Raw genomic sequence first — 26,811 nt, forward strand, 5'->3', positions numbered from 1 at the left:
TCACCTATGGCCTATACCCTGATGAGCCCCAAAGCCCTATCACCAAACCAGATCTCCATGACTTTGTAACTATCAAACGGCAACTAAAACTCAGTATCTAAAGGAGAACTCGTCTTCTTTTTAAAAATCTGCCCCTCCTCTTCTCAATTAGATTGTAAATTCTGGACAACAGGGATCATGCTGGGACATGGCTATACTCCTGGAGCCTGAAAAATGCCTGGCACATAGGAGTTAAGTATTTGCTGAAGGACCGAATGAGCTCTTCTATATCAGTGAGATGACTGCTCTAAGAGAAAAATGGCAAAGGCCTTCTCCATCCTGGGTTGCTCAGTGAGAAGCCACCTGAGATCCTGGGATAACACCTGGGCTTAAAGCCCTGGCCCCTCCTACTATACACACACACTACTTCATTTCCATGGTTAAAGGTAACATGAATACAAGACACTTCCCAACCATGAAAAAGCATTTGGATTTTATATGATAGTTTAAATATTTTTGAAAATGTTGATAAACACAAGTTGTACTTGGAGTTTGACGACAGACATGCTTTTAACATAAGATCTTCATCCTAGAATGTGACTTTTCCTATGAAATATTCAATCTTAGGCCTCTTGCTGCAGGCAGGTTCCATGGGAATACACAAAAAAGAGGCAGGGAAACAGTCCCCATGGGAGACTGTTGTTTCTCAAAAAACAGGCTGCCATTATATCCTGTGAAGTTCACAAAGTGCTCTTCCCTTTGCTCAGTCATCCAGAGTGAAGTCAAAGGGCTCAAAGTCTTTCCGGAAGCGACGAGCCAGGGTCTCCTCCTCTTCCTTGCTGATCTGACACTGCCTCCAGTCAGACTTGTCAGGAATATTAAGGATAGCTTCACTAGCCAGGACCTCCCTGCAGAAAAAGCACAAAGAAGTCAAAACGGACAGTATCAGTCCAAAACCCACTCTTCCTTTGATTCCTCTCCAGCCAGAGAGCTCCACTCAGCATCACCCAAAGAAGGTATGCAAATTTCTCTGACTTTGCTCATACCATTTTCTCTGCCCTGAGAGCCATCTCTGCCATTCTATCTATCAAAGTCATGCCTGTTATAAGTGACCAGCTCAGGTCTTAGCTCTTCTAGCCCCTCAAATTCCATTTACTTCTCTGAACAACTTGGAACTACATTATTGGTACCTAGAGAAGCAACATGGCACAGTAGAAAGAGGGCAGCCCCTGATATCAGAAATATCAGGGACTGGATTCCATTCCTAGCCCTGCCACTTGCTATCTGTGACTTGAACAGATTACTTCATCACTGTGCCTTGATTTCCTTGCCTATGAAATGCAAAATAAGGGTTTTCTGATGTATGGAGACAACATAATCAAAGCACCAAACTAGCTGTAATTACATCCTGCCTTAAACTCTAGTTTTGTCATCTCGGGGCATTAGTGTGCTGAGGTGAAAAGTCAGGCACCTAGTCTCATACCCTACTCTGACCTTCTGCCTCTCTTTCTAGTGCACTCAGGCCTACACAGGCACAACAGCACAGGCTCAATGTCAACAAAACCACCACATACACAAGCTACCTTCTAAATGCCACTGCTTTATACTTTTACTTATTTTGATATATTAGAAATAACTCCTTTGCAGCCAATTAAGCTGACTGTGCTCTTTTCCCCATGGGGCCCCGGTGTGCAATGACTGCAAACAGCAGCCTCCTTAGTAGTGTATGCAGCCTGTTGCCTCTACGGGTTGCCCTAAGGGACCCTGGAGACAGCCCTTTCCAGTGGGCATTCATGACTGGCATGCTGTCCCCGATCTAGGCTCCAGACAGGTACGCACGGTGCCTTGGGAAAGCCCCAGGGCACAGTGGCCAGGGTCCACATTGGCCAAGTCATAATGTCCATCCGCAACTGTTCCTGCAGAACAAGGAACATGTGATTCAGGCCCTCCGCAGGGCGAAGTTCAAGTTCCCTGGCTGCCAGAAGATCCACGTCTCCAAGAAGTGGGGCTTTAACTAAGTTTAAATGAATCTGAAAACATGGTGGCAGAAAAGCGGCTCATCCCGGATGGCTATGGGGTCAAATACATCCCTAATTGTGGCCCCTGGACACATGGCGGGCCCTGCACTCGTGAGAGCCTTGGCACCGTCCCCTCCTTACTTGTGCCCACCAATAAATCCTTTCTTGTCAAAAAAAGAGAAAAGAACTCTATTTGTACATTTGTATGGTTCATTTTCCACTTTGAAGCTACAGTAAATAGAAAGGCTGAAAACAAATCACATGAGTCTTCTAAAAGTCAAAGGACCTAAGTTCAAGTTCTAGTTCTCTGGGCAGTCCATCAGTCTACCTCTTCATCTGTAAAATGAAGACAGAACCACCCTTCTTGTGCAGCAGGGAAAAAAAATATGTCTTTTCAATTATTTCGTTAACTGTAAAATGCTATGTAACTATAAGTTACTACTGTGAAAAATACTCAATGTTGAAAACACAACCAACTACCAAGAGCACAAAATCATTCAGACTCTATCCTTTGTGACCTTATGTGCCTGTGTCATCTGTGTCCACAACTGTGTCTGTTGCTGAATCAATAACACAAAGCTAATGTCAGATGTTTGAAGCTCCTAACGCATTTCTTCTCATTTATTATCTTTTTGAAAATGTAGACAACTACATTTACTGGACTTATCCAATGGAGGCAATCTCTTGGAGGCTTTCCAAATTAGTCCAAAAAGGGTTCAAGGCTGACTCAAAGCTCAGTTCTAACTAGGGAAAAAACCACTGCAAATCACAGACACCAGCATCAGATAACCTGTTCCACACATTTTCAATTCCCCTCCATACTCTCTCTTCTTGCCAGCAAATTCCTGCCTTCATTCTCTGCCTAATTTATACCACTTCCTGTACAGTTCTGCAGTCACATTCTCCATGATATGAGGAGCAAAAATGAAGCCTCATCCAGACCTTTAGGACACTACAGAGTAATGAGTTAAGATCTCACATCTTTGGGGTCCAGCAGGCCAGGTCACTGTGTGACCATGGACAAGCTACCTAACCACTCTAGAGCCATGCTGTCCACTATAGAAGCCACTAGCCTGACATATTTAAATTTAATCCTAATTAAATGAAATTAAAAATTGAGTTCCTCAGTCATATTAGCCACATTTCAAGTGCTCAGTAGTCACTAGTAATGTGGCTGGTGATTACTATATAGGACAGTGTACTTTTATAAAACATGTCCATCATCATGAAAGTTCTAGTGGCACTCCTCCAGAGCCTCATTCTTCATACTGGTAAATTGGGATGACAGTACTTACCTTACAGAGTTTGGAAGATTAAATGAGGCAATGCATGGAAAGCTCTTGGCACAGTGTCTGGCACAGAGCACATGTTCAATTAATAGTAGCATTTTCCTCCCTTGGGCTAGAATGCCCACATGTCAAAGTTTACCCTCCAAATCTCTCTCTCAGGCTCAACTTCAGCCCTTTCATGACATCTTCCACCAAGTAGAAATGGGCTCTCCCTTCTCTGAATTTCTAAAGTACACTGTTCCTCAAAACTTTGTTATGGTACTTTGCACATCCTGCATTGCATTACTGTCATATATGTAAACATCTGACTTGCCCTAAGACTATTGGTTCCTTGGGGCAAGGACTGTTCCTTGTTTGGCTTTTTACTCAACTGGCCATGCAGCCCACTACTTCGTTCAGAGTAGGTCTAGTGAAAATACATTTAAAATAAGAAAAATGTACAAACCTTCCAAACTGCAAAGGAAAATTCTTTTTAATTCTGTGGAAAAGTTTCTCTCCTGTGTCAAGTTCAACATAGAAATATGCTGCTCCTGGCTGTGCAATCTAAAGTAAAGAGAGTCATATGAGGACGTGCAATAGTGCTTTAAAAGTCAAAAATCCCAGCCCATCTCTTTAAAGCTTTAATTTGGCAAAGAATTCAGCTTAGAAGCACAAGAAAAAGGATGTGAGCAGATATAAATCCCAAGCCACTTAGTGGAACTAGAGTTTAAAAAGCCAAACTGGCAGACATTACAAAGATCCTCCCAGTAGCACCTACCTTCCTAAGTTCCTGCCTTAGGAAATTTCTAATTTCTTGCTCTTCCCAGGAAAGCATTAAGGCATTGATGTAATACCATCTTCGTCTCTAGTCTAATCAATACCCCATGCTCTAGTACCAAATTGTCACCTGCTTATTTAACATTTTTTTTTTTCTTTTTTTTTGCGGTACACGGGCCTCTCACTGCTGTGGCCTCTCCCGCTGCGGAGCACAGGCTCCTGACGCGCAGGCTCAGCGGCCATGGCTCACGGGCCCAGCCACTCCGCGGCATGTGGGATTGTCCCGGACCAGGGCATGAACCCACGTCCCCTGCATCGGCAGGCGGACTCTCAACCACTGCGCCACCAGGGAAGCCCCATTTTTAAAACACCTTTGAGTACCTTAGGCTCAACATGTCAGAAACCAGGTCTTTACTTCTCCTGGAATATGACCTTCCCCTCCTGTTTTACCTGCTTGATGTCTGAGTGCTCCGGGATTTCCAACATCTCTATCTCTTGCTCCTGTGCCTGAGTAATGAAGGCATCTTTAATGTCATCAGTAGCGCAGCGGCTGAGGGGCACAGGGATGACCTGGGGCGGGGGGGAGGAGCAGGAGAAATTCTTCATGCAGGTCTCAGAGAGGTCATGCCTCCTGCACAGTCCCTGAGACGTAGCAAATCCATCACAGGGGTGGAGAAACACCCCTCAGCAGAGATTCTCCTCAGGCCAGACAGGTCTATGTCAGCCTGTCTGTAAGGACTTAAACTTATGAGCTTGCCTGCCACATGTGGGAGCCCATCTCTGACGTGGGAAAGGCTAGAAAGAGATCTCTTTGTCATTAAGCCTTTGCCAGCTCCTATATAATATATGTGGCAGAGTCAGGCCCATTTGAAAACTTAACAAATGTGCCAGAAAGAAAACCACCACAACGACAATCAAATTATCCATAACAGTCTGAATTTCTGAGCTGCTAGCCCCAGGCAGGATCTGAGACTATTTCCTACCTCTGAGCTGCCACTCATGCTGAGCTTCACACAAAATACCCACTCTCTTCCAAACTCTATCTATCAAGGCCCACACCTTTCTTGGAACCTTCCTCGACTACCCATTCCTTTTCTCAACAAGGCACTTACTATCTGTGCTATTCACTTGTACTGCCATGCACTTCCCTGTGAATCCCTGTAAAATCTCTGGACTTATCATCAGAAACTCTTTAACCTTTTAAATGAATATTATTTAAATATTAATATGAAAATTCACATTAAATATTTTAAATATGACATCAACTATTTAAATACTTAAATATTAATTAAAATTAAGTATTAAAATTAACATTATTCGTTGATGGGCACTTGGGTTGTATCCATGTCTTGGTTATTGTAAATAGTGCTGCTATGAACACTGGCGTGCATGTATCTTTTCCAATTAGAGTTTTCATCTTTACTGGTTATATGTCCAGCAGAGGGAGTGCTGGATCATAGATAGCTCTATTTTTAGTTTTTTGAGGAAACTCCAAACTGTTTTCCATAGCAGCTGCACCAATTTACACTACAACCCAAGTGCCCATCAACAGACGATTGGCTTAAGAAGGTATGGTGTATATATATATATATATATATATATATATATATATATATATACACAATGGAATATTACTCAGCTATAAAAAATAATGAACTATTGCCATTTACAACAACACAGATAGATGAACCTAGAGAATATCATACTTAGTGAAGTCAGACAAAGAAAGACAAATATTATATGACATCACTGATATGTGGAATCTGAAAAAAAAAAATGACTCTATATACTAAACAGAAACAGACTCACAGACATAGAAAACAAACTTATGGTTACCAAAGGGGAAAGGGAGGGGAGGAAGGATAAATTAGGAGTATGAAGTTAACAGATACAAACTACTATATATAAAATAGATAACCAACAAGGATTTACTGTATAGCACAGGGAATTATATTCAATATCTTGTAGTAACCTATAATGGAAAATAATCTTAAAAAAAAAAAATATATATATATATATATGTAAAACTGAATCACTTTGCCGTATGCCTGAAACTAACACAATATTGTAAATCAACTATACTTCAAAAAAGTCAACATTATTTAAATATTTATCAATATCCAGGTCCCCATACAGCCCTTCCAAGTTCTTGGGCAGAGACCACCTACCTGTAGCTGGAGGTGATGGCTCTTATAATTTCTCTCAAATAGAATACATCGTTTGCCTTGACTCTTAAAGAAGCGCCTCAATGTAGCCTTATACTGCTCCACCTCTTCTACCACCTCTGCTGAAAGCTCCACCACTGACTGGTAGTGTCCAATGGGCAGGATGAGGACATGGTCATCAGATAAGCCTCCTTTGGCCAGGGCAAGGTAGCACTGAAGAGGAAGCACACAGAAGTGAGACGTCAATACTGCATGCGTGATTCTTCAGGGAGAAAAGCCTCTACAGAGCGTGAGCCCAAGGGTGTGGGAAAAGTGCTCAAGAGGCTCTCAGTAGAAATTCTCCTCTTAAAAAAATCTAATTTTAGAGGTTATAACAACAGTGTTGTCAAGCACCTGCTGAAGAATGAGATTAGATGCAACAAATTTCTTTTTTTCTGGCTGCACGGCTTGTGGGATCTTAGTTCCCTGACCAGGGATTGAACCCGCACCCTCGCCAGTGAAAGTGTGGAGTCCTAACCACTGGACCGCCAGGGAGTTCCCAGATGCAACAAATTTCTATGCAACTATCAAATAAACTGGGAGCCAATGAGCAGCATGCAGACCAGCTTTTGGCTACAAACACACCAGAGCTGAAGGAGACTGGAACAAACGGTTGGTTTTTCCTCCCAGGCTCCGAACTTGAAAGCAATTTTTCAGTTCATTATCACCCCCAGCCACAGAAAGATACCACTTCTGACTTCAAATGAACCACTTTCCTTACAGTGACAGCCAATCTCATCCCTAAATACACCTCTTAGGCTCACGAAAAAGGCGAAGATGACGTGATTAGCATCCAGTGTCCCTACAGCCTTAAGCTGCTGACTAACCTCTACAAAATGAAAGCAAACGTAACCTAACAGGGAAGGAAGAAGAAGAAACCTCAAACTCAGGTACATCCAAAAAAACTGTAGTTCCCAACAATGGCTGCTGGCAGCTAAACAGCAACTAAAAATACTTCTGTCAAAACCCAAACACGTAAGACTGCTCTACCACTCAGACATTCTTTGAAGGGAAGACACTGAGCGAGTAGAGAAAGGGCCACTGAATATCAATGCAGGCAAATGAAGGTACTAGAGCTTTAGAAAAACAATCCAAAGTATACTTTTAGTGTGGTGGGTTCAAAGTTAAGGCTGAAGGAAGGAGTCATTTATTTTTCATCTACACTGAGAAAGCCCAATAGAATGACAGGATAAGTATCAGAAACAAACTAAAGCATGATCATCCTTGATCTCCTTGGCACGGAGGACTGAACACATCTATAGAGTTAATATCCCAGATGACTAAAGTTCATCAAAACCTCCTATGTGCTAAAACATTAAAAAAAATTTTTAAATAACCATTTTGATTGTGTTTGTTTTAAAAGGTTACTCTAGAAGCCTGAGTTTTCTAGCCTTTCCTTTATGTCAGTGGGTCACCGCCATAAACAGCAGTTTTTATACTGTGGTATGCACTGAAGCTACTGAAGTTTCTAGTCTAGACTAAATAGCACCCCCCAAGGCAGTACCTTCTAGTTCTTGTGAACAGTTTCACACTTGGCTGATCTCTTCCCTTCTTTTCAAACTCTCAACTTGTAATCTGTTCTATACTTGAATTATCTCTAACTTTATCTCAAATGTATAAGTAGGACCTGAATGAGTATTTCTCTCATAGACAAATGCATGGATTTTGCAATAGTTATTCTGGACTCTTAGCAGCCCGCACCTGCTTTTACCAATTTATAGCCATGGGCCATTAGCATATTTCTTTGTATATTCCTTGAGGAAGGCATGGCAAAGACAGAGAAAAAGCCAGGGGAAAAATGTAATGAAAGGAGATCAAGAGGAGTGGCTACAGAGGGGACTCCAAGCCCTGTGCCAGATACCCACAGGTCACCAGAGGTTCCCAAGAGGTTCCTAACAACAAAGGACAGCACAGGTAAGTATAAACTTGATTACTAGGTAGGCTCTAGGCTAAAATCATCATGTGACCTCCTACTTGGGGTGCTGGGCTGGGCCACAATCATAATCTGAGATACTTTTTGCCCCTCTAGCTTTAGGTCAAGATGAGAAGCAAACAGGTTTCCTGATTATCCCCTAGGCTCATACCCTAAGCCAGATACCCTAGGCAATAGAAAGGTAAAATAAATGGAAAGGAAAGGCCATCTCTCCTGGAGGCCCAGAGCAGCACAGAGCTAAGTCACCCATTCCAAATCTCTTGTGCCCTGCATGGCATTCTGAACCTACTAACGTTTCCTAAACAGAAGGCACTCTGAAGCCTTCTCCCATACCATACCATATGGGAGAGAAGGATAGCATACACTAATCCAAGGAGGAAACCAAAATCCAAGAGAGTTAATCCAAAAAGGGTATTCCTATAAAAAGAAGAGTTTTTCAAGTTTGCTTCTCTTCCCACTGAAGAGTTCATCCACAGGCTCTATGGCCCAGCTGTGTCACAGGCCTTGACCCCATTCATGCTCCCCCTAGAGACAGGAGTGTGCCAATAAGCAGGACATTAAAATTAAATGTAAATGACTGGGACTCTTCAGTCAAACAATAATGGAAGGAGAGGAATGTGACTTAGAGTGTAAGATGACACAGATTCTAGTCAGTCTACAGGAGGCCACAGAAAAGGGCCCTCACTGTCAGGATAAGCTGAGAGAAAGGTCATCCCCAGGAAACAAAATTAGAATAAATCAATGAAAAATGGATGAAAGTATCTGTCCGCAGAAGCATCACACACTAAGAAATGATTTGTAAATATTTTCCTCAGGAGCCTTGGGAAATAGCCAATTCCAGTCATGGGTGACTAGGGTGCAAATGTAACCCTGAAAATTAAGCTTCTTTCATTCTAAATGAATGAAAAAGAAGGATAATGGTCTATATGAATCCCAGAGGAATGAGGATCAAAAACTAATATCATTTAATACCTAATCAAGCCCTGCCCAAGGAAAAGTATCTGGGGAAATCTGAAATAGGATGACTTTACTGTGAGACACACATAGTTCATCAGAACTTTCCACAGCCTGAATAAAATCCTTCTCAAAATCATCCAGTTCTCATAGTCTGATTCAGTGCTTACCAAGCAATCTTGTAATTATTATCTTGGGTTCCCAGATACCCATACCAGGAATGTGGATGTGGGTATTCCTGTCATTAGGAAGCTATATCCTCTACTACTAAGCAAAACTGAGCATTTATCACTTTAGTCTTTTATATAATCAGTGTAAATCAGTTCCCAACATTGCATAATTATCACAAATAAAAATTAATAAACTCAAGTTTTCAAATCTGAAGATATAAAAAAGAATATCAACATTTTTAGCCAAATATGAGTGTAAAGGCAACAGAAGACTCCCTTTTTGGGACAAAGAAAATCTTTGTGTTTGTACTTCCCTGGTGGCACAGTGGTTAAGAATCCGCCTGCCAATGCAAGGGACACGGATTCGAGCCCTGGTCCGGGAAGATCCCACGTGTCATGGAACAACTAAGCCCGTGTGCCACAACTACTGAGCCTGTGCTCTAGAGCCCGTGAGCCACAACTACTGAGCCCGTGCGCCTAGAGCCTGTGCTCCGCAACAAGAGAAGCCACCGCAATGAGAAGCCCGCGTACCACAACGAAGAGTAGCCCCTGCTCACCTCAACTAGAGAAAGCCTGAGCGCAGCAACGAAGACCCAACACAGCCAAAAATAAATAAATTAATTAAAAGAAAAAAGAAAATCCTTGTTTTAAATAGTAATTCAAAAAAGCAACTCATCACCCCAAGTAGTATGAAATAAAAACATATAAAGTTCAAGAATTACATAAAAACATCACCCTAGGAGAGCCATACCTATTTGTCAGAGAGGAGGGAGAGAGGAGCAATCTTGTGAAACTGGCTCTACTAAACCACAGGAGAATTGCTATAGTTGCTCTAGTCAAAAAGATAGAAAATAACAAATGTTGGCAAAGGATGTGGAAAAACAGGAACCCTCATACATTGCTGGTGGGAAAACAAGATGGTGTAGCCATTTTGAAAAATAGTTTGGCAGTATCTTAAAAAGTTAAACATAAAATTACAAGCAATTCCACTCCTTAGGTGTCTATCCAAGAGAAATGAAAACATATGTTCACACAAAGACATGTATGCAAATGTTCATTAATAGCCATAAAGTGGAAACAACTCAAATGTCCATCAACTGACGAATAAATAGACAAAATGTAGTCTATCCATACAACGGAATACTATTTGACCAGAAGGAATAGAAAACTGACACATGCTACAACATGAATGAGCATCAAGAACATTATGCTAAGTAAAAGAAGCCAGACACAAAGACACTGTACGATTCCATTTATATGAAATGCCCAGACAGAAATGAAGACAAAAAAGACTAGTCGGGCTTCCCTGGTGGCGCAGTGGTTGAGAATCTGCCTGCTAATGCAGGGGACACAGGTTCGAGCCCTGGTCTGGGAGGATCCCACATGCCACAGAGCAACTAGGCCCGTGAGCCACAAGTACTGAGCCTGCGCGTCTGGAGCCTGTGCTCCGCAACGAGAGGCCGCGACAGTGAGAGGCCCGCACACCGCGATGAAGAGTAGCCCCCGTTTGCCACAACTAGAGAAAGCCCTCACACAGAAACGAAGACCCAACACAGCAAAAATAAATAAATAAATTAATTAAAAAAAAAAGACTAGTGGTTGGGCTTCCCTGGTGGCACAGTGGTTGAGAGTCTGCATGCCGATGCAGGGGACACGGGTTCGTGCCCTGGTCCGGGAGGATCCCACATGCCGCGGAGCGGCTGGGCCCGTGAGCCATGGCCGCTGAGCTTGCGCATCCGGAGCCTGTGCTCCGCAACAGGAGAGGCCACAACAGTGAGAGGCCCGCGTACCACAAAAAAAAAAAAAAAAAAAAAAAAAAAAAAGACTAGTGGTTGCCTGGGGCTGTGGGTGGGTATGGAGACTAACCGTAAATGGGCATGAGGAATCTTATTGGAGTGATTACAGTGAATACAGCTAAAACTGTATTATGTGATGGCTGTACAATCAGTGAGTTAACTAAAAATCACTGAATTGCACACTTAAAGTAGGTAAATTTTATGATATGTAAATTATGACTCAATAAAGTTAACAGAAAACAAACAGGTGTCTCCTCTGTTAAAGGTTCATGGAAGTAACTCACATGTGTGCCAACGTTGACCACCAAATGCTTTTCCACTTCAGGGCTGGCAAGGCAAAACCAGCAGGGTCCTGGAGGCTGAGCTTCATGTGGAAGAAAGACAAATGTTACCATGGTCCAAGCACTCCAGCACATAACCACCCTACAGAATTCAGCCTTGTCTGATCTTTGTATCCTGCAAACACTGATATGTACACGGTACTGCCCCAACAGACTGGGTCTGCTGTGCTCCCACTATGACCCCTGCCCCCATCACCATTATCAATTAAACTAAAACTCTATTAAAAGTTCTGAATTTGTAACCAATCCACAGGTAGGTGATCCATGTGATAACCATATATTGACTAAAGTAGCATGTACTGGCAACTAACTGCAATGAGAGAACACTCAACTGGGTGTCTGGAGCCCCAGTTCTAGTTCTAGTCATGCCACCAGCTATCCACATGACCCTGGGAGTACGTGTACCCTCCCGAAGTCAGCCTCTTCATCTTTGAAACAAGGGGGTGGAGAAAGAGGATCTCAATGTAATAGCTGTAAGTCTTTTCTACCAGTTTGATTATTCCATTATTTTATAAACCCATACTGGTTTTGTAGGCTCTTAACCTTACGTTTACAGACATGACGGAAAGGAGGTTTTTCCATAGCTCTGACAAGAATAGCCTCAGATAGCCTCAAAGTCAGGCCACCTTTGCATTCTTTTATTTTTCTTATTGGTCCTAATGACTCAATATACAATCTTCTTCTGCCAGAAGAGGCTCTCTTAGCAATGCTGCTTCCCAAACAAGACCCAAAATAACAGTTATTGCTCACATAAGAGACCTCTGGAACCAAGGTACTTACGAAGTTTGCGAGGCTGCTTTGGGTGAGGAGAAGACTTGCTATCTCTGCCTGTAGATGAACGCTTCCTTCCCTGCTTTTCATTTAAATCAAAGAAAAACTGACAGGCTGAATCTTCCTGGAACAGCCAAAGGTAGAAGAGTAAATGTTATTAAACTAACCTTTAGACAAGTAGCCAACCATCCACATACAAGGGAATGTTCCTGCCATGTCATGTCTTTACTCCCTGCCCTTTCTGCCTATTCTAGAGAAGAAAAATATTTTCCCAAACCTGATGCCTGGACTCTCAGTCATACCTCTCAACACTTATCCAAGCTACCACCAAATTTATCCCTTTGGAAAACTGAATTAAAATGCAAGTTATACAGCAATTCTTGCCTAAAACAGAACAGCATGAATCCACCCACATTCCTTTCCCTTTCTCTCTCAGTAGGGCCATGGTGCAGTCTTACAATTTCACAGGTGAAACAATTCTGAGTTTTAATTAAAAAGATAAGAAAAAAAGTCTGAGAAAGTAGACCATGCATACTAGTAAGGAAACTTGACATTCCTTGCTTTAGTGAAGGGAAAACGAATTTCAGAAAAGTCTGCTATTAAGAAATTTCTTCAGAGTAAATCTTATTCACCTATACCACTCATTATAAAATCACAAATTACATTGCTACCAAGCAGTTGGATCCTTGCCTGAAAAGTTAAGAACAGAGAATTAACTTTAGACAAGGAAAGACTTTATATGTGTAACCCCAACATATGAACCAAGTTTAGACAATGAAAGACTAAAAATATGAAACTGTTAACCCCAAAGTATAATTAAAAAAACAAACAAAAACAAAACAAAAACACATTGAGCTTACTGGAAATCTACTAAGGCTTTCTAATCACCAGCATGATTTCCCAAAGGAAAAAAAAAAGATTTAGATTCGAGGGATTAAATTTGCCTTATGAATTAAACTATAACCAGGAAAAGGACATCTGTAATGGGCAATCCTGCCCAGAAAATGCCACCTCTCAGTCAGAACATACCTCAGGGGCAGGAATTTGCTTTCCTATGGATGCTTCCTTCACAGACTTTCTGTAAGGGTTTTCAGTGACATCTAGAGGCTGTTTAACCAGTTCTGCTACATCCATTAGTTTCATAGGAACAATACTGAATGCATAAAGATACTTTGGGAGAAGAACAACATAATATTAAGGGAAATACTGTTTATGCAAATGTAATCAACCTATTTTATTATAAAATTTCACATAAAGCTTCAGAAACTGAGTAAGATTAAAGAGCAGCAACCAGCCCATCTGTGGTTCAGAGAATCCATAGCAATGCCATTTCAGTGATCTCTGCAGGGGCAAACCAAGGGCTGATGAAGTAACAAGCAACTAATCAAAGCCCAGCCCTTACACAAAACAACTATCACTGCAAGGCCCAGAGGGACTTGCTCCATAACGCTTGGAGACAAATTGCTTCTGTCTCTGGGTCCTTTATCTTTGTGCACTTTGTCCACAGTCACTGCATTGCCCTTCTCTTTTTCTAATGAAAACTATTGGACAACTTAGTGTTTCCCCCTGATTTTATACAATTTCTGCTGTATATGCTGATAGATTTTCTTAGGGATTAGTAGCAAAGAAATAAATACTCACATAAATATCTAAAACCATGGACTAATGGCACAGATACTGAAAACTTTACGTGAGATATGAATAGATGCTTAACCTCACTACTGATCAGGGAAATACAACTAATTTACAATGATACACAACCTTCTTCTATCAGAATGGCAAAAAAATGTTAATAAAAATTTGACACTACCCACTGAGAAAACAGACATACACTGCTGGTAGGGGTGTAAACTGGAACAAAATTTTGAAATGAATTTACTAATACTTGCCAAATTTTAAAATGTGCATATTCTTTGAGTGAAGTATGCATTGCTTAGGGTTAAGGCTAACATGTCCCTGAAAGTAAAGCAATAGACTAAAAATACTGTGAGTGATGCTCAGTCTTGAAAGGGCAGTTTAAAAAAAGGAAGAAAGGAAGGAAGGGAGGGAGGGAAGGAAGTTAAAAAAATTACAAATCTGAACTTGCTAAGAATGCACTGGGCCTAAAAGTTTAAGATATTATGGAAAAAACAAAATAGGTATTTGTTTACCTTTTGCATGTACGTTGTTTATGGCATATTATAGTAGGATAATCTTCAGATAATTTATGTATTTTCCCACATGACTGACTGTTCTGATCTTTAGCTATTCCAATCCACAATATCCTGCTTTTGGCCCTACAGAATCAGAAATGCTCTCAGGGAAGTGAGAAGAACAATATACTTTTCTGGTATACCCTCTTTCATTCACCTGTACTGTTTTCCAGTATAAAGACAGATTCCAGGTATCACTAAGATTGCCAAAGCCAACGAGGGCTTAGGTAAATCCTTGGGAAGATTTTATTATTTCTGCTAAATGAAGTTGCTAAAAGAAGCAAAGCAAGAGTACCATCTGAGGTCAAACTCATGAAAAATGCCCATAGAGACGACCACAGGGATGTGGGAAGAAAGACATCATTCATTTGAAATTTTGCCTTTGTTCCCCTGGGCCGATTTTCCCAAACCCTTCTCTAAAATCTCCTACAAAGGACCCAAGGAAACCTGACCTTTCATTACCATATTATTATAAAGAGTAAAGTCACTGAAGTACTGGGACATCACAGTTGGGGAGAAGAGAAGATCTGAATGTTAAACTGGGCAAGAGGAACATTTATCAGGCAAACAATGAATATTAACCAAACACCAAATACTCAAAATTTACCTTTTTCTTTTCTGGATTTCCAACATTTGCCAGAGCTATGAACCTGGTGGCGTGCTGTGCATTTTCCTGCAGAATGATGTGGTTTCTATAATATATTGGAAAGATAATAGGTTACCAACAAACTTTACCTTTTTTTTTTTTTTTTTGGCTGCACCTCGAGGCTTGCGGGATCTTAGTTCCCTGACCATGGATTGAACCCAGCAGTGAAAGCGCCGACTCCTAACCACTGGACTGCCAGGGACTTCCCACCAACAAACTTTACTTTTGATCTGCAATTATGAAATATGTAGACTCCATGGGGCCATGAAAAAAGCACAGGTCCTAAGTCTATCACTACATTACCACCAGTAACATCTCAGATGTTATCTGTCCATCTAGTAGAATAATCACCCCTACTTCCTAGGGCTGCTGTTAGGAAAAAAAGGAGATCACGTATTTGAAAAGCACAAAAAACTCTAAATTTGGCTTTAAAAGAGTCGGAAAATTGGCAAAATGTTGATAATTGCTGAAGTAGGTTATGGGTTCAGGAGGGATCATTATACTATTCTCTCTTCTTTTGTGTAATAAAAAACTACAATAATGAAAAACAAAGAGAAATGAGTTTTAAGTGGAAAAAAATGCTTCAAATGGTAATACATAGCATGATTTCATTCTCTTAGGAAAAATATAAAAATACATGAGTGTCTATGTTTCCTGGAAAAAAAATGCCAGTATTTTTATTATGATAGTTATGGGTTTTTGTTACAGCTCTGGTTAAAAAGTTGTACAGGGTTTTTTGTTGGTTTTTTTTTTTAACAGCTTTATTAAGATCTAATTCAAATACCATACAATTCACCAGTTTTTAGCATATGCACATTTACTAAGCCACTACCACTATCTAATTTTAGAACATTTTCATCAACTAAAAAAGGAAACCTTGAATCTATTAACAGTCACTCCCCATTTTCCTCCAACTAGCCCCTGGCAATCGCTAATCTACTTTTTATCTCTATGGATTTGCCTATTCTGGACACTACAGATAAATGGAATCATGTAATATGTGGTATTCTGTGTCTGGCTTCTTTTATTTAGAATCTTTTCAAGGTTCACACATGTAGCTTATATCAGTACTCCATTCCTTTTTCTTACTGAATAACATTCCATCATATGGATATACCACTGTTTATTTACCCATTCATCAGGTGATGGATATTTAGGTCATTTCCTCATTTTGGCGATTATGAATAACGCTGTTATGATCATTTGTGTACAAGTTTTTTGTGAACCTATGTTTACATTTCACTTGGAATAGGAGTGGAATTGCTGGGTCATATGGTAGGGAAATGCCAAATATTTTTGCAAAGCAGCTGTACCATTTTACATTCCCACCAGCAATGTATGAGGGCTTCAATTGCTCCACATCCTCATCAGCACTTATTATTTGTCTTTTTGATTATAGCCATTCTAGTGGGGTGAGAAGTGGTATCTCATTGGTTTTGATTTGGATTACCCTAATGGCTAATGATGCGTGAGCATATTTTCATGTGCCTATTGGCCACTGGTTTATGTTCTTCAGAGAAATGTATATTTGGATCCTTAAAAGTTTTCAGTGGCTTATTCCTATAACCCTTCTGTTTTTAGTGAATGGTTTCAGAGAACAAGAGGTTTCTCTGGAATGCATATATGGAGATATAAAAGAAAAATCTGTAGTACCTATGGTTATATCTTAGGCTGTGGGATCATAGGGAAAAGGCGGGTTATATTCTTCTTTTTGCTCACCTATAGTTTTTGAACTTTCAACAACACATATATTGCTTTTGTATATTAAAAAAAAAAGGTTTTTATAAATCATTTTAGGGATTACCCATGCCTTTAAAGTGAAGATCTTTCAGAGTTAACTATACTTAGCTCTATTACTTATAAAACAGTGGTTTTATTTTCTCCATAATACATCCTTTAAAAACTCCATCTCCAAGCTATACTGAAAAGAGAGAGAGAAAAAATTGATACAAGTTCTTGATTCCTAAATTGAAATACTTCTTAGGTGATTATCCTGAGTTTAAGACTATACAAGGAGTAACCGTTTAACCTGATCAAAACAGGACTTACTGTACATCAAGCTATGATAATTAAACAGCATTGTTATGTCAGACCCTCAAACCTTTAAGGGGCTTTAAATGATACATTGGATGATACAGTATCATCCAATCCCTTGTATTAGAATTAGGAAACCAAACTCAGAGAAGTGGAATGATTTGAGAGTCACTCATTTCATGCCTGAGTAACTAAAAGAAACCAAGATATTATATGGCTGAAATGAACATGAGAAGTTTACACAGAAAATCCAGGCAAATTCTTCAAAAAAACCAAAAAGAATGAAATGCTACTCACCGATACGGAAGCCTCTCATAATAAGTCTTTTCCAATGCAGCAAAATGATATCTTGGTTTCAAGCCTGTGGCAAGACTGGAGATCAAAGCAGAGCCACATTTTCTGGTATCCACTTCTCCCTAGTAAATAGAAACTTAGTCATCATAACAGACCTAAGAGTTATCATGAAATGCAGAGATATAAGAAGACACTTTGAAATGTCTTTGGAATATTTATGTGGCTACAATGTGGGCAGTAGGATTTGCGTCATGAATTCCATACTTATGGCAATCAGAGAAATCTCAACACATTAAGGGGAACTGGGCTATTACAAATGCAGAAATAGGAACAGTTGTTGGAAGCCAGAGGTTAAGGGAGAAGGTAACTCCTCCATACTAATACCCAAAGCAAGGTTTATTACAATCTTTTTTTGGAAAGTAAGCACTCTCTCTGGAGCCCACAGACAGTATGTCTATAATTTGCTTCATTGGGCTCCTGTAGTTCTGACAATGCAGACAGTCATAGTCATTGCAGAAGATCAAAATTAAAAGCTAGCTTTCAGGGTCCCTAGGATCCATAGAATATTTGCCATAGAACATTCAAGGACTTCATCACATAAGCATACAATCAGTCAAGGAAGGTGTGGCTTGTGGAAGGGCACAACCATGCCCTTGCCACAGTTTGTAATACAAAGTCTGTCAAAAGTTAGGCTTGTTCCCAGAGCTTCCATTAACAATAAATTATGTGCTCTCTCATCCATAACATTATTTATGAACTTCATTCTAAGAGAAGGTATTAACTGGAAATAAAGAAATTACCAGAGTTAATTTTCCACTAAGTAAAGCAAAACCTTCCTTTTGTCTTATGCTTGCCTCCTTCAGGTGTCTGCTGAAGGGCAGGGAACTGGCCTTGAGGTTAGTTGCAGTACCTTAGGGGCTAGTGAGATATACTGTTTTCTCCCCTATAAATACCTTGTATGATTACTTATAAATTTCATCAAAATCTACTTTAATCAAAAATTGTAAACTTCTGTAGCACTGCTCTTTATTCTTCCTTATAGAGTGTCACGTGTCTTTCTCCCATCATCACTTTAGTAGTCTTTCTCTGGATCTTTCCTAGTTCTGCTGTATCTTCTCTATGCTGCAACCAGCACTGCCTCTTGTATACTAGTGGAAGAATAACCATAGGTTTGTGGAAGGGGAAGAAAGTGTTGTCCCTTCTCCCTTCAAAATCCTGACAATGGCTGGTATTTTTTTGGCCTTTTTAGTCATGGACACATTATGTTAAAGTTGGCAGAGTGGTCTACAAGGCCCTTTTCTGGATCATCTCTGATAACTCTACATCTAGGAACTGATATTTGTCCCTAAATGCATTCTTACATTTTCCTTCACTGAAGCTCAGCTGATGCTTTCTGCTCTCACATACAGCCTTTCAAGGTCTTCCTTAGGCTGATTTCCACCCAGGTAGCTTCCCATGGTAGCTGTCACTCACCAACCTGGCATACAACCTCTTCCTACAAAAATATTTAGATCGAACGCCATGGCATGCTCCAATACATTCCAACATTAAAGCTTTCCCATTAGAAAAGTACTAAGTTTTCAATATATTGTTTCCCAACTTTAGATCACTATCCTCAATCCCATGATGATTCCACCTTTTAAAATATGTTGATAGCCAAAAAGATATAATCTGGAATGGAAAGGGGGAAAAAAACTGCAGAGCTGCCACTAGCTATAAATCTTTTCACTGAAAATTAGTGACCCCTCAAAACTTAAGAAGAAGCTTGAGAAAGGGTACTTGAAGCAGAGAATATAATTAAAAAAAAATTCATTTATAAGTAAGACTTCAGCATTCTCTCTTCAGTGAATCGTGCTTTCGTTAAGATAAACTTTTGCTTTGGTCAGCCAATAAGGCTTTAAGTAACCCGAAAAATTCACAAAAGATTTCTACTGAAAGGAACTAAGAGCTGAAATAGTCACATAAAGAGCAAAAAGCTCAAATTAAGCCACTGCAATTTGCTTTTAGAAATTCCAACTGAACAAACACTACTCACAGAAGAATTCCCAAAGTTCCCCACATACTTGGGCCACGGGGATGTGAGCAAGATATCAACACCCTTAAACTGGGATGTTGACCACAGCATTGTTCTCAGGGAAAACACATCCTTGGGACTAAAACTGTAACCTGGGACAGGTTCATTTAAGGACTCTGTCCCGCTGAGGTACACAATCTGCAGCCCCGAGCTTCCAGTGAAGACACCTTTACGACCTGGGTTCAAAGAAAAATGGACAAGTTTTAGTCAAACTGCTGAATGAAATGTCACTATGGTGATGAATCTCTTTCCCCATGCCCCACTTCCAGCTCCTAGGTCTCAATGTTGGATGGCTACAACAGTATTCCTGTTCAGTAAGTAAGAGCAGTCCTTATGGAAAGGCTGCTGGAGCCCACAGTCTGATTGCCCCAGGTGCCTTGCAAATGAAAAAACCTAGGAAGCACTGATTAAGAAAAAGGCTTTCTGCCTTCTAGAGACTCCAAAGGGACTAAAAGAAATCTAGACACCTGGATACAGGGAGAGGCACTGAGAAGAAAAAAAAATAATTGCAGCTGTGAGTAAGCTATAGTCTAGAATAAATGTACTTCTTCATGAAGGCAGAAGCTTCCAAATGAAGGAAAAGATTTGGAAAAAGCAATTACTTTGGAAAAATTAAGAGACTCTGCCATCTTCTAAATTTATTCATAGCTTGTGCCCTTGATTCCGTTTCCTTCTTGTTGCCGCCAGAATCTTGTTCCATCAATTTTCACTTCCCTTTCATCTACTGAGTCTCTTCTCAAATGGCTCTTTCCACATACTAACTCATAAAGGAACACACATACTAACTAATAAAGGAACACACATTTTGACTAACAAAGAATAATAAAGTAAAAAGGAACACACATACTAATAAAAAAACTATAGGGGCTTCCCTGGTGGCGCAGTGGTTGAGAGTCTGCCTGCCAATGCAGGGGACACGGGTTCGAGCCCTGGTCTGGGAAGATCCCACATGCCGCGGAGCGGCTGGGCTCGTGAGCCACAACTACTGAGCCTGCGCGTCTGGAGCCTGTGCTCTGCAACAAGAGAGGGCACGATAGTGAGAGGCCCGCGCACCGCGATGAAGAGTGGCCCCCGCTCGCCACAGCTAGAGAAAGCCCTCGCGCAGAAACGAAGACCCAACACAGCCAAAAATAAAAAAAAAAAACAAAAAAAAACACAAAACTATAAAAAGAGCATTTATAGCAAAGGAAATCTAGAAGCTTTCTAAAGAAATGAGAGACCGAGAGAGAGGAAATGTGAAGACCAGTTAAGCCATTTTAGAAAAAAATGAGTTGAATGATCCAAGAAGCAGCAGTGGTGGGGGGAGGGGAGCAGGTGGAGGAGAAAAGCAAAATTTGACAGTCTGGCTTTTTACAATAGCCAGACACTGAAAGAACCACTAAGAGTTTCGGGGGGTTGTGGAGCAACAATTTTAACCTGGAATTGAAGAGTGGACCTGGAATCAGAAAAAGGCCAAAAGCAGTGAAAAACCCAAGGATCAGCACTAAAAACTTGAGTTTTTCAAAACTTCAGTGAAACCTAGAGCTATAGCAAATTAGGAGTCCAATTAACAAATAAGCTGTATACATCTAGCAATGTTATATGGTGAGACCACATACATAGAATTTTTTTTTAACACAGTTTATACCTGAAGTACTCCAAACACTGTAGTCAAATATTTTATTCCTCTAGTTGGCTGAAAGAGTATATATTGGGTTGTGAAAGTACAAGGAGATTGGGGAGAGGTGGGAGACAACATAGGAAAAATGACATAGTCTTAAAGGTATAGACACTGACTTTAGAAAAAAAAAACCCTGATCCCCATTCTCTCAGGCAGTAATGGCAGATGAATCCAGCTACAAATTTCCTGGGAGGCTAATTCCTGGGACACATTATGTTCATTACAAACACACAAGATATCAACTTACCCAGATAAGTAATGTTTTCAGCTAATTCACACCCATCAACATCTTCAAAATATTTTACTGCTTCCTGGTTATTGGCACCCAGCACGTATGTCTGAATAGGAGCTAGTGAGAGAAACAGACATGACACCAGCTAGTTACCAGATCTGCTTTGGAACCTGAGAACTGTATCCCCATAGGAAAAACACTCGTAGCAAAAGTAAAGAGTCTGAAATCCTACGGAATTCCCTGGCACGGGTTTGATCCCTGGTCCGGGAACTAAGATCCCACAAGCCACATGGCACGGCCAAAAAGAGTCTGCAATCCTATACATGGAACATGGTCACCACATAGGATATCCTACAACCAACCTTGTGGCTTGACTACTAAATGGTATCACTAGGCTGATGAAGTAACATCTTAGAGAGGATGGTCAATGTATAGTTAAGAAAACACAGACCCCAAAGAGCTTAATAAAAAACACTGAAACTGGGGGAAAAAAAGAACACATATGGTTGCATTATTCAATTCCTTCCTACTGAGAAGAGAATTCTTTTTCTGGAACTAAATCCAACCAAATTCAAAATGTGAACATTTAGATACATAGGCATTCTTCCCAGGTCAATGCAGAACTCAAAGGCAAACGCTTCAATCACTAATGTGTGAAAAACAACTAGGCAAGAACCATGTAGCCTTGAAACTTTATTAGAAATCATATGTTAAAAATAAGTTCTGTACCTTTCTTGATGCCAGTTTTATATTCCTCCCATTCAGCATCTGGAGTGGAGCCAAAGAAATTTCCTACACACAACAGCAGCTAAAATGAGTTTTTTAAACAGATATATGAGATTTTTTAATAATATCAAATAGTACATAATTAATTGATAATAATGTTATTGAGCTAATTATCCTATTTAATGATCTCAGTTTTTTCCTTAATCGATTTACAGAATTTCCTTAATCAATTTACAGAATTTCTAAATAATTCTTTTACAACAATTGTAGTAGTTACTGATTTTATAAATTACTAAATTTTGGCTCCTTGGATGTCAAATACAAGCTGGGGAAAGAGACAAGAGGGTCAGGGGAAAATGGAGAAATCAACCCTAAAAAAATCTCTCTGCAAAATACAAAACAATATTAGATACCCTGAGAGATACAGGGCATAAAGGACACATTTCCTGCTTGTTGCCTTACTCAACCTTTAACCCAATGAACAAATTATCCCCATATCTAGAATACTCTTCTGTACTCTAAAAATTTACAGTGTAGCTGGCAACAACACATAACAATTACATAGGGCTCTTCAGCCTGTGAAGCATTTGCACATATGCTATCTGACTTCACTCATACCATATACCCATGAAATAGATCTGTGCTTCCCAAACCCAGGGTCAGAATCACTTAGGGAGGTTCTGCTAGTCTGTTTTCAGTTTTGCGTACAGTAATAAAGTAACAGAATTCAAATTCAAAAAAGCATAGAAGGGTCTACAGTAAACACATCTCCCTTCCCACACCACTTTTCAGCTACTAAATTCCCATGCTCAGAAAAGGAATTCGGACTTCCCTAGTGGAGCAGTGGTTAAGAATCTGCCTGACAATGCAGGGAACACAGGTTCGAGCCCTGGTCCAGGAAGATCTCACATGCTGCGGAGCAACTAAGCCCATGCACCACAACTACTGAGCCCGCGCTCTAGAGGCCGCAAGCCACAACTACTGAGCCCACGTGCCACAACTACTGAAGCCCGCGCACCTAGAGCCCACGCTCCGCAACAACACAGGCCACGGCAATGAGAAGCCTGCGCACCGCAGAAAAGAGTAGCCCCCACTCACTGCAACTAGAGAAAGCCTGTGTGCAGCAAGGAAGACCCAATGTAGCCAAAAATAAATAAATAAATTTGTATACATTTAAAAAAAAAAAGGAACTCAGTCTAACAAAAAAGGAGAGTATGTGTTCGACTGAGGAACGTATAAAGGAGCCCAAACTTTATTTTACTGTGTTTGATTACAACAGTCAAATGAAATGCAGTAAAAAGAAACATCTTACATCAAAGTTTCCACTTTTCTTCTGAATTGCTCGAACTCTATTGAATAAAACATCAAACTTTCCTTCAACATCTCCACATGCCAAGCTGCAAACAAGACATAAATGTTAAGGCAATGCAGGACACACAAATAGGCCTGCCAGGTTTGGTATACACTAGTCTTCCTGGATTAGGGAGATATGTGATCCAGTCTCTGAGGTTACCTGAGAGGTTCACAGCATGTGAACTATTAATGACCACTGGGCAGCTCCACCTAAAGGCCTCACCAATAACTTCACCATATCTAAAATTTAGCTTATCATTTCCTCCAAAATTGAACCAGCTTATTCTCACTTGCCAAGTTTTGTGGCTGAGTCTACTGCCAACTTGGTTACCAAGACTCAAAAATCCCCCATCCAGTCATCGTCTCCTCAATTCCTTTTGACAAATATCTTTCAAAGTCATCCTGTCCTTTTCATTTCCACTACCACTATCTTAGCACAGGGCTTCATTCATCCATTCAACAAACACACTCAGGACATCTACAACATGCTTGCTAAGTGCAGTATGCCAAGTACTACGCTAAGGACACGTCAGGAGTATAAAGAAGAGGGAGACTCAGTTCAAGCCTCAAAGAGTACAGAATCAGGGAAGGGGAGGTATGCTGATAGTTATAAATTTATATGAAAAAGGGCAATAGGGCTTCCCTGGTGGCGCAGTGGTTGGGAGTCCACCTGCCGATGCAGGGGACACAGGTTCGTGCCCCGGTCCGGGAAGATCCCACATGCCGCGGAGCGGCTGGGCTGGGCCCGTGAGCCATGGCCGCTGAGCCTGCGCGTCCGGAGCCTGTGCTCCGCAACGGGAGAGGCCGCAGCAGTGAGAGGCCCGCGTACCGCAAAAATAAATAAATAAATAAATAAATAAATATATATATAAAGAAAAGAAAAAGGGCAATAATAGGAGGGATGTGTAAAGTGTTATTGGGTAGGGAGATAGAAATTGGCAAGACCTGAGGTTTGTAAGGCAGACTGACCCTAAGTTGTGAGGTAACTTGTTCTATAATCTCGTTTCTGAGTTTTTATACTTTTGATTTACATGGTTTTTCCACTTCTCATATCATTTTCTTAATGTCTTTTAGCTCATCTTGAAATATTATAGTTCTTGTTTTGTCAGTGTGTCTTTCTGGTGTGCTTTACTGTCCATACCACTGAACATTTTCAAGGTAGTGAAAATGTGGGTAGTGAAACGATCATAACTGTTTTAGAAAGATCATTTTAGTAACAGAGTGAAAGATGGTCTGGAGGAACAAATGACTATAAGCAAAAATACCAGCAAAGAGGGCAACGTCAAATGAAGACGGGGAGGAGAGAAACAGACGAGAAATTTAGAATACTGAAGACTTGAACACAAATTGGAGTGGAGAAGTAGGAATGGAGGATAATTACAAGGTTGAGCAACTGGGAGTCCTGTAGTTTATTCAGAGGCAGAATCAGAGAGAAATACAGTGAATCTGGTATTGGATACAATGCAGAGAATATACTTACATTTCCTCTAATTCTCTCCCTTCTTCCTGTCCACCCTACGTAAAGCCAGCAGTTTAATGTTCTTTCCTCAAAAACATTAAGACAACTCCACTGCCTGAGGAACCACAGCTTTCCACAAGTCCCTGATCTCTCTTCCCAATGCTTTCTCCAAGTTTCCATAACAGAAACCTTCCCTACTGTCGATCTGATCACTCTCTGTCTCTGCCATTGCCTTGGGGTAGTTATTTCTCCTAACAGTCCCACACTACCCATCTTGGGTCTAAAATTTTCCCATCCTTCAAGGCCTATCACATCTCTAAAGCCCTCCTGACCGCTCAGCAAGTCCTCTTCTCAAAACTTCAGAAACCCATATAGCTTTTCAGAGCAATCTCTGTAATAAATTATTACCACTTTCACTTATCTTCTGAGCACCACCTCTTCTAGGAAGCCCTCCAGCCCCTATCAGTCACCAAATCCTGGTGCTCCCACAGGATCCTGCACTTCCTCTCTCATAGCAGGTGTCACATGGAATTATCTCTGTTTTGGGGAGAGCCATTGTCCAGTTTGTACATCATAAGACACCTCAAAGTTCATCATCTCCTCCTCTGGGCCCTCTTCCAGTGTTTCCTATCCCACTGAAGAAAGAAATCTAGGACCGGGACAATGCTGACACCTTCTCAGTCATAACCAAACCACCTCCAATCCCTGTTGATGTCCTCGCCTTAATAAACCTTGAATCCCCGCACTTCTCCTTTGCCTTTACGCTATCTAATCCTAGCTGTTTTCTACTTTGGCTATAATTTTTTCTTCACAGTGCAACCAGAATCGCTTTCCAAAATGAAAATTTGATCATGCCAAGGCGTTCTTAAACATTCCAGTGATCCAGTGACTTTTTTAGGATAAAGACAAAACTATTAATCAAGGCTCAATCCTCACTACCTTGATTCCTCACATTAATCCAAATACCCTATACGCCCTCCCAGAACCGTGAACCTTTTCCTCCTGACATTTATCAGGACCGTAATTCAACATTTATCTGGATTCTTTGATTAATATACGTTTCCCTAAACTGTAAGATCCATTAGGTCAGGAACTCCAATTGTGCAACGCCTAACACAGTGCCCGGCGCACTGCAATTGTTCAATCAATACCGTTGAATGAATGAATGGAAGTCCTCTCTTCACCATCCCCTCAAAAAGCGCGCCTGGGCAAAGGCCCTGTCTTTCTCTCCTGTCGACCACTGCCCAGAGCCCATCAATGGGCCCCATGCCTACAATTTTTGGCTAGTAAATATACTGCGAGAAACGAAGGGGAAATGATGTCAGAGACCAAGACGGCCTAACATGGAGGAGGCCTGACGCTACGAGCTTCCTCCTCTCTCAGCGAGTGTCGCCAAGAGTCCCCCTCTTCAGAAGCGAAAACGGCCAGGAAAAGAGGCCGGCAGTGGCCAGGCAAAAAGACGCGATCGAAGCTCACCTGCAGCCGCCGGGCTTCAGCCCCCGTCTTTCTGTCTTTAGAAAACCCCCTCCAGCTCCCGCGCGCGCGCGCACACACACGCTTCAGGCTCAGGGTCACTCTCTCTCACACACACAAACACACGCGCGCCCGCGCGCTCTTCAGATTCAGGGTCACTCACAGGCGCAGCGGTCTCTCAGCCATCTGCCCTTATAGCCTGGATTGGGACGACCACCGAAAACAGGCACAACGAACCCACGCTCCTCCGGAAAAGGCGGCCGCACTACGATAAGACGTCAGCGCTCCCAGCCAATGAAAGCTCATTTACCTACGGAGAGCGCCGAGGGACAGATGCCTCTCTCAGATGGTTTTGCCTCGAGCAGGAATCAAGAAACCAGGAGCGTGGAGAAGAAGGGACAAAGGACGAAAAAGATTCCGATTGTAATTTTTTAGTTGGGGGCAGTTGAAATTATTG

The 26,811-nt window shown here is 41.1% G+C and overlaps 1 protein-coding gene across 1 annotated transcript; it reads right to left on the reverse strand.

Moving 5' to 3' along the window:
* Positions 1-455: 455 nt before the first annotated feature.
* On the reverse strand, positions 456-26,628 carry CWF19L1 (CWF19 like cell cycle control factor 1). The gene is made up of 14 exons (XM_082631633.1): positions 26,518-26,628; positions 23,382-23,466; positions 22,073-22,151; positions 21,359-21,460; positions 19,413-19,627; positions 17,381-17,499; positions 15,011-15,095; positions 13,241-13,381; positions 12,221-12,335; positions 11,384-11,463; positions 6,211-6,420; positions 4,493-4,612; positions 3,732-3,829; positions 456-887 (listed from the first exon to the last, which is right to left on the reverse strand). The coding sequence occupies exons 1-14, from the start codon at positions 26,538-26,540 to the stop codon at positions 743-745; spliced, it is 1,617 nt and encodes a 538-aa protein (XP_082487759.1). The 5' UTR covers positions 26,541-26,628; the 3' UTR covers positions 456-742.
* Positions 26,629-26,811: the final 183 nt, after the last annotated feature.

This window comes from Mesoplodon mirus, assembly GCF_964341445.2.
Source record: "Mesoplodon mirus genome assembly, chromosome: 2".
Taxonomy (NCBI): domain Eukaryota; kingdom Metazoa; phylum Chordata; class Mammalia; order Artiodactyla; family Ziphiidae; genus Mesoplodon; species Mesoplodon mirus.